Source organism: Eschscholzia californica, unplaced genomic scaffold, assembly GCF_041429995.1.
Source record: "Eschscholzia californica isolate CP2 unplaced genomic scaffold, dmEscCali1.0.p SCAF_2, whole genome shotgun sequence".
Lineage (NCBI taxonomy): Eukaryota > Viridiplantae > Streptophyta > Magnoliopsida > Ranunculales > Papaveraceae > Eschscholzia > Eschscholzia californica.
This window is the reverse complement of record NW_028238309.1, coordinates 6,852,470-6,861,491: the sequence shown is the minus strand read 5'-3', so window position 1 is coordinate 6,861,491 and position 9,022 is coordinate 6,852,470. Positions and strand designations below refer to the sequence as shown.

General features: G+C 34.5%; 1 protein-coding gene across 1 annotated transcript; it reads right to left on the bottom strand.

Annotated features, from left to right (window-relative positions):
* Positions 1 to 2,037: 2,037 nt before the first annotated feature.
* On the bottom strand, positions 2,038 to 5,217 carry LOC147555744 (putative F-box protein At1g49610). The gene is made up of 2 exons (XM_086662975.1): positions 5,029 to 5,217; positions 2,038 to 3,822 (listed from the first exon to the last, which is right to left on the bottom strand). Exon 2 carries the CDS (start codon positions 3,554 to 3,556, stop codon positions 2,105 to 2,107), a length of 1,452 nt encoding a protein of 483 aa, XP_086519101.1. The 5' UTR covers positions 3,557 to 3,822; positions 5,029 to 5,217; the 3' UTR covers positions 2,038 to 2,104.
* Between the last annotated feature and the right edge of the window lie 3,805 nt (positions 5,218 to 9,022).

The window sequence follows — 9,022 nt, the reverse complement described above, 5'->3', positions numbered from 1 at the left end:
CAACTACAAAATAGTAGTTTCCATCCAATATGGTGGATCTTAAACGCCTCAATCAACATCGCCTAACAATATTCAGTCAAAGAAGTTGAAAGGTAATGAGTTTGTTTCAAAGCAGACAAGCAGCGAGTACAACTACAAAATTCGATTTCATTCAATACTAAATTATTCAACGACAAGGAAAATTTGACTTCCTTGAGCGGCTACGAGGTTTCCGAGTTCCTTGCAGGTTTTGTCACCAAATCAAGAGGTGTGAAGCGGCATTCAGCGTAACAATCTCAACATCTTGAGTGTTAGCGAAAGGACAAATTTTGACATCACCAAGTATCAAACTTAGATTCTTTGAAAATTTATATAAGAAAACTGAACGGAAAAACGCATAATGGGACAAACATCCTTTTTTAATAAAGAATATTGTCTAGAAGTCCTTCCCAAAATTTAAAATGTAGTCCTTCTTAGAAATACATAACTAATTTAAGAAAAAATGAAATAAAAAAAATTGTAAGGGTTAAAAAAAATTGAAATCTCTCTCTTAATAAAATAACTAATTTAAGAAAAAAACGGAAACAAAAGGAAATAAACAATAAGCAGAATACCAAGAAATTAAGGTATCCAGAACATAGCAATAATAAATATGGAAAATCGGGTGGTATGTTTGGGGAGAGCGCCTAAAGCAATACTACGGGCGCCTATAGAAGCATTGGGGTTAAAACTTCGTCAAATTTGAATGATACAACTGTTCGTGCCCTACCCTAATAATCTTAAAATAACATAAATAACACAAAAAACATAAGAAACAACAAATTTGAATATACATTTCCAAAAAAAAATTAAAACTCGCATCATGGTAGGCAGAACTTGAGTGGTCTACCCATATCATTGAAAACACGGGATGTTTTACAGTGTGCGATTTTTAAATCTATTCTGGTCCAGATTTTTTTTATTCCAGCTGAAGAATATTCGGCATAATAGAAGGAGAAGAAGTTTTAGTTTTGCAAATAGAGTTTGCTTGGTTTTGCAAACCCAGTTTGCGGAAAAATGAAAAAAAAAATATTGAAAATGGATTTTATTAAAGAGACAACAAAAATCTATCCTAGATATATATGTGTTATTGAAATCCGGTATCTAATTAGAAAGTTATGTGTTTAAATTTAAAGAGTAAAAAAATAGTTAAACAACAAAGTATGTTAGTCTTTATAAATATTTTGATCTAAATAATAATTATGAAATATTTTTTGTTTTTGTTTTTTACCTATTTCGAATATTATTTTAACTCAAATAGCTAAAACCCCATCTATGATCGTTCACAGGTTAGAGGTGGTTGAGTTTGAGCTTCCTTAATCTATAACATCATCTCCAATGCAAGACTCAATCTTAAGATCTTAAACATACCACTTAGGACTTCAGAGTTTTTCCTTTTTTTCTTTAAACCTCTCCAATACAAAACTCAATTGAGATCATGTGGAAGCATATAATTTTGAGATGTCCCAATTAAAAATTCTATTTTTGAGATCTCATTTGAGTATCTTAAGTATCATAGTCATTTAAAAAAAAAAAAAAAGTATCAGTCATCAAATGTTATTTTGGACCAATACAAAGTTTTTCTCTCTCAACTAGTTTTTCCTATTAAATATATGCGTGACATGTTTAACTAAAAGTGTTTTTGAATGTTGCATTGGAAAACAAATTAAATAAGAGCATCTCCAATGCAATCCTCAACAAAAACTCAATCAATCAAACGTGTCAAGCATATGAGTTTCTCTTTCCTAGGTTGCTTAAGATTCTCAATTCAAAATACTTCTCCAAGCAATACTCAAAAAATTCAACATTTACTTTAGAATTACTCGTGTGTTTTTATTTTAACATATGAAATGATGATGTAGGGCAATTGAGTGCAACAATAAATGTTGAGATACTCTAAAAAAAACTCAATAAGAAAATTCAAAATACTTGTCACATCATATTGAGATTCAAGTTGAGTGTTGCATTGGAGAGTGTTTTTTTTTAGTTTTGCATTGGAGAATCTCAATAGTAAATCTCAAAACAAAATATAAGAATGCTTTCTTATGGAGAAAAAAATCTATAATCACACAATTACAGTCTATAATCAAAACGATCCATCGGAACAAATTGGAGAGTAGCTATTGTATGGGTTGCTCAAGAAAAGAAATGTCATGGTAGGAGCTGCACGTTGCAAAGCTTGTAGTCGTTTAGAAACTTCCATCGTGCCTGGGTCGGAGTAAATTTCTACCATCTCTAGGACTATTGCCTTCTTGAGTACAATCTCAAGAATCGCGACCACATCACAATCTTCTGACCAATTAGGCTCCCGAGAAAAGATCTCAAATTTCTTTAGGTTATATAACATCCGAAGTGATGACAAAGCGTCTCCGTTACTAGTGTCGACTGGGTTACTTGAGTCGTTCTTTAATGGATCCATACATATAGTTGATTTCATATCCACTACAAGTGCCTCTATATTAGGAGAACTCTCAAGTAAGTATGCTATGGCATTGACACAATCTCTTGTAAACAATGCTGCCAACTTCAAACGTTTCAAGTTATGAAACACCAATCCAGTTCCTTGTAACAAGTTATTAGGAGCTTCTAATAAGAGTAACTGAGTAAACCAAGCTGATAATCTTAGAGTTTCCACGTTTTGAAACGCTCTAAGTAACTTATTCATCTCTTTTGAATACGAGTTTTTCGACACTTCATCAAAATCAGGATATTCCTCATATTTCTCACCGAGATCAATTTTAGCTTTAACTAAACAAGGGAAACTACCTAAATCAAACCCTTTGCACGCAAAGCCTTTACAACTGAATGATATGAGATTCGGAGCATATACCTCGATCATATATTTATATTTGTGATCCATAAAACCTAATTTTAAGTACTTAAGGCGAAGAGAAGAAATACCAATAGTGGTGTAGTTAGTTTTGCAGCAGTATACAGACAATGACTCAAGAAGAGGACAACGGGATACCATTTTCTTAAGAACATCACCAACACCACGTAGTTCAACTCCACTAAGACTTAGTTTTTCAAGTCTAGGGAAACTCATTGAATCAGGTATGTGAAGCTTACGACTGTGCGCGAATTTAAATTTTAATATTCTCAATGATTTAAAATCAAAAGGTAAATGTATTCTTGAATGACCTCCCCTAATATATAGTTCTTGAATGTTTCTGGTAATAGCAGCTTCAATCCATTTAACAAGACTCTTTCTTTTAAAATCCCAAGAAGGAAGTTCGCGATGAAGAGCACGAATATCATAAGGAAATTTGAGATGAAAAGTATGAATATCAGAAGAGTGAGACAAAAATACCTTACTCAAAAAATCTTCAAATCTCTTTTTCTTGTCAAGATCGGTAATGTCGAATTTTAGAAAAGGGTGAGATTTCCAGACATCTTTCCATCTTCTTGATAAAACGCTGGTTCGAATTACTTCTTTCATGTCAAGGAAAGAGAGAACTTGATGAAGAACATTATCTGGTAACTGGCTTATTCTACTCTTATCTTTTTGTTTCATCTTCTCTCTTGTTTTTGGTTGCATTTAGCTAGGGTTTGCATTAATATGCTTAAATAGACAAGTAGAGTCCCAAAACCCTAGTTACACTATGTCGGTCTAAAAAACATGCCATTTCAAACAAATGGGCCTCATGACAGACAAATATACCCCCTTTACTGTTTCAACGTCCTTTGTATTTGAATTATCTCTATTAAAAAGCCCAAAATCCAAATCCAATTGAGACCTAACGCCCATTCTGGATCTGCCATTGGCTATTCATATAGTAGTTTAAAATATCTTGAAAGAAGCTTCTGCAGAGAAAGAAATTTAGAGTGGCTAAATAATGTTTATTGTATAAAAAAAAGGTCGAGGCTTATTTGAGATACAAAATTTTAAACGGAAATTGTAGATTTTGTTTAACTTTCCGAGACAATAGAACTTCATCTTCTTCCTTATCTCCTTCCATCTCCTACCACCATATCCAGAACGGCTATTGTCGGCCAGAGCGGAGAAAGAAAGATTGAGTAAAAAAATTAATTTGGGTACTCAGCAATTGTGTTACCAAAATGGTGGCCTAAACAAATGACTAGAAAGCCCAACTTAAAAACACTTGAGATGATTGTTAACTTGCTAAAAACATTTGAAAAACAAAAGCTCAGAGTAAAATTCGTGGACGGCAGGATTGAAACTTGTGCGTACAGAGCCTCCCACATGATTTCTAGTCATGCCCGATAACCACTCCCGCACGTACACTGTCCATGCGCTTAACATTTCTTGTTAACTAGTTATTAGATATCTAAAGCTGATAATGATATCATGGCCTTAGATTTAGAACTCTAGGTTGGGGACTTAGTCGCATTGCTAGCCAAGATATCAGTTTCATACTCCATTACTCTTGTCAAAAGGTATTTTGGTTCTCAAATGAGCATCCGAAATGATAAATATAGTGATCGATTTATGTCATTATCATTCCAATAAGAGTATTTTTCATATGGCTCTCTGGTTTATGATCAGTTTCCTGTCTGACCTCATTTCTTTTACGAAAATACAAGAAATGGCTTTGTTATGTATTTTCAATACATTGGACTATTATGTTATACTTTGGTTTTCCAAAATTCTCTCTTAATTACTTGTCGTGTCTTGTAACTTAAGAAAAGCAAAAATCAGACACCCTCTAAGTCACCAGCCTAGAATTCTAGTTAACGAAGCATGAGTCACAATAGTTGTTGGGTCTTGTACGGTTGTACCAATACACAAGAACTGTGTGGGTCGTTGGACTTGTCAACATTGATAGTTAAGAAAGGACCCATTAACAAGAACTATTAATATCTCAATGATTTAAAATCAAAAGGTAAATGAATTCTTGAACGACCTCCTCCAATATATAGTTCTTGAATATTTCTTTTAGTTGCAGTTTCAATCCATTTAACAAGACTCTTTCTTTTAACATCGTTACGTGGAAGTGTGAGATCAAAAGTATGAATATCAGAAGAGTTAAACAACAATACATTACTCACAAAATCTTCATAGCTCTTTCCCTCGTAGTCAAGATCGGTAAGGTCGAATTTTAGAAAAGGGTGAGATTTCCTGACATCTTTCCATCTTTAAAACAAAATAGAAAAATCTGGAACAAAGAGAAGTAAGACTTAAGGAAATAGGCAAACAGTAGATACTTGAGAATTCTTTATTTCTGCTTGAAGAAATCTGAGAAAACTAACTAGATACATATCATATTTATAGTCATAAAACTAACAATAAACTCCTAAAAAGCTGCAACTACTTAGAGTACTTTCGTAATAATTATGTAACCAATACTTCATGACTTGACTGCTACTAAAAACTAGGAACCAGTTATTTGACTAAGTAAACAGAAACTTTAGTACGTAGATGCACTACTTTTAACAATCCCCCTTAGTGCATCCTTCCGATCAAGAACTCCAAGAGCTGCTCTGAGATGTTCAAACTTAGGCTTTACCAACCAAAGCCTTTGTAAATATATTTGCAACTTGATCATTTGTAAAGACTCCTATTAGCTTAATTTCTTGGTCCAATACTTTCTCTCGGATGTAGTGGTGACGAACTTCAATATGCTTTGTCCGAGCATGAAAAACTGGATTGGAGGCAAGCTTAACAGCACTTTCATTATCCCCCACATGAATGACTATTACATGTTCGAAAATCACAGCAAACTGACTGACCTTACTATGCTATAATGCAGATAGGCAATGGTTATTACGCGGAGTGTCGCTGCATCGGATGAAGGTGACTTTAAAGCTTTGAACCTTCCCTAATGATAACTATCAGGTTTACAAGGACAACAGTGAACTGTTAGTCTTGAACTGAGTCCTGGTAACTGTAAGCCAAATATAATTAACACACAACTGATTCTTTACTTGTTTAAGTTCTCGGTTGTGTGCTTTGCGGTCATGAACGTTCCTAGTTTCGTGTGTGCATTACAGAAGTCAGCCGAATACGACCTTCTTATAGAAATGACACCCCACACATATAGATGTTTCCTACTTAGGTACACTGTTATACCTTCCTTATAGAAAAATTTCTAAACTTTTCGGATACATTAAAAGTTGTAAGCTTAACTTCTGCATTGCAGACAACACTAATTTCATCCTAGGAATGGGTAAGAGAGAAGAACTCTCTTTCAGTGTTATGTTCGAGTCAGGATATAACTTCAGTTTCCCTTTGAACGTAGATCGTGGGATCTCCAGTGTTATAGGTAGGATTTCATCATGCCTTTACTCATTTACTTTAGGCAGTAAACCCATTCTCCTCGATGAAGCAATTACAAGATCTCTAGGCAGTCCCTCAGTGAAAGGATCAGCTAGGTTTTCCTTGGATTTTACATAATCTATTGTAATGACTCCTTCAGAGTGTAATTGCTTTACGGTATTATGTCTTCGATGGATGTATTGAGACTTACCATTATACATTTTACTATGTGCCTGTGCAATTGCAGCTTGATTACTACAATGAATCTTGATTGCAGGCACAGGCTTGGGCCATATTGGTATACGTTCTAAAAATTGTCTAAGCCACTCGGCTTCTTCTGCTGCTTTATCCAAAGCAATGAATTCTGAATCCATCGTTGATCTAGCAATACAGGTTTGCTTAGAAGATTTCCAAGATATGTCATCCCCCCCAGTGTAAATACATAACTGCTGGTTGACCTTATATCATCGGTATCGGATATCCAGTTTGCATCACAATATCCCTCAAGTACTACTGGGTACTTAGTATAATGGACTTCATAATCCTTTATATACCTGAAATACCGTAACAACCTTTTTGTGGCATCCCAGTGAGTTTTACTTGGATTACTAGTAAATCTGCTTAGTTTACTAACCGAGAGAGCTAAGTCCGGTCTAGTACAATTCATTAGATACATAAGACTTCCTATAATCCTTAAGTATCCTAATTGTCTTACTCCAGTCCCTTCGTAAGATGAATACTTGGGTCTAATGGGGTTAATACAGTCTTGAGATCATTTTTACTAAAAAATTTCAATTTTTTTTCAACATAGTGAGTTTGAGATAAACTTATCCCTTTACTTGTCTAAGTAAGTTTGATCCCCAAGATTACTTCTGCTTTTCATAAATCTTTCATATCAAAATTTTTAGAAAGCATTTTCTTAGTAGTGTTGATGACATCTAAGTTATTTCCCATAATTAGCATGTCATCTACATATAGACACAGAATAACACACCCTTTATTTGTGTTCTTAATGTAAACACATTTGTCACATTCTTTTATTTTGAATCCATTTCATAATAATGTATTATCAAATTTAACATGCCATTATTTTGGGCCCTGCTTCAACCCATACAGTGATTTCACTAATCTACAAACTTTCTTTTCTTGGTCAGGAACCACATACCCTTCAGGCTGGTTCATATAGATTTCTTCTTCTAGATGCCCATTTAAAAAAGTTGTTTTCACATCCATCTGGTGAATTTTTAAATTATATAAGGATACTAACATTCTTATAGAGGTTATTCGACTCACAAGAGAGTAGGTACTGAAATAGTCCAATCCTTCTCGTTGTCGAAAACCTTTTGCCACAAGTCTTGCTTTGTACTTGTCAATAGATCCATCAGTTTTTAATTTTTTCTTAAGAATCCTTTTGGAACCTAAAGGCTTACATCCAGGTGGAAGATCTACAATTTCCCATGTATGATTTTGCATAATGGAATCTATTTCACTACTCACAGCTTCCTTCCGTAATGGAGCTTCTGGGGTAACCATTGCTTCTGTGAATGTCTGAGGCTCATTTTCAACCATATAGGTGAGAAAGTCAGGACCAAAAGTCTTAGCTACCTTTATCTTTTTACTTTTTCGAGGTTGAGCCTCATTTTCTTTCTTTCTGAATAGTCTCACAGTGGAGAAGAGGTATCTATCGACCAAGCATATAATTTCTAGGTCTTCTCCACTCATTGTCAATCGATTTTGAGTTGGATGACTACAAAATTAGCGGAGGAGTTAGTCGGGTAGGCTTCTCAAGTTGTAGGTGGATCGAGCTGAGGATTAGTTTTCATAGTCTTCGCCTTTATTTGCGAGTTTCGAAATTGTCACGATCCATCAGATGTCGTACTTCTGGAGGTGTCCTGTTCTAGAAAAAAAAATCTGGGTATATGTTTACGGTTTACCCGTACATAGAATTGCTATGTCATCAACAACTCTTTCATCTGAGACAAACGACTTCAAGATAGAGAATTTTTTCTCACTATCAATGAGAAAAAGTGACGAAAGACATCTCTCCACCACTAATGAAGGGGGTGGTGATGAATCTGCGGTCGAGAGAGATAGTTGACTAATTTCTACAAAAGTCTTTTGTACGTACCCATAACAAAACCTTTTGCCCACAACAAGTCTTTTGTATATACCATCAATACCTTGATCTCTTTTCTTTCTGAATGATTGACTTGATGATCATCTGGTTTCAGGTTACGAACATTCCCGAAGTTGCATAGTCGTTGTAAAGCGTCGAGTTCTATATGGTCTTCCTCACTCATCCAAGTATCTGAAATTTTTTATATCTAAAGTTACTTAGCTAATTGCTTTCCATACTCTGAGTGATTTGATAATATACGACATCATTGACATTTAGAAACTTGAGTTGATACTTCTGATTTCATTATTTTCGTCTAATAACAATGACTTTGAACTTTTGAAATTCTAAACTCGCGAAGGCCTTTTGTGAGACTGGCTTCAACATCTACTACGAGGACAAGAGAAAAAAAATTTATCTTTATTCGTACAATTCAATAATCCAGTATTTGATTTCAATTCATCGACTTTATCGAGGGGTCATTTGCACAGGCAAGTCAATAACTTCGTATTTTTTTTCCTTCATTTCAAGCCATCTCTTGAGTTGCCTCCTCTATTTTTATCTTATAAGATTGAAATGACAAGTTGGTAAAGTGCTCCTTAGCTATTCAACTACCGCGCGATAAGTCTGAGCATGTATAATCGTGAATGTTATGTTTGATTTAAAAATTG

Bases quoted from the DNA above. Each gene is read 5' to 3' on its own strand.
- LOC147555744 (XM_086662975.1), bottom strand. From the start codon at position 3,556: ATGCAACCAAAAACAAGAGAGAAGATGAAACAAAAAGATAAGAGTAGA.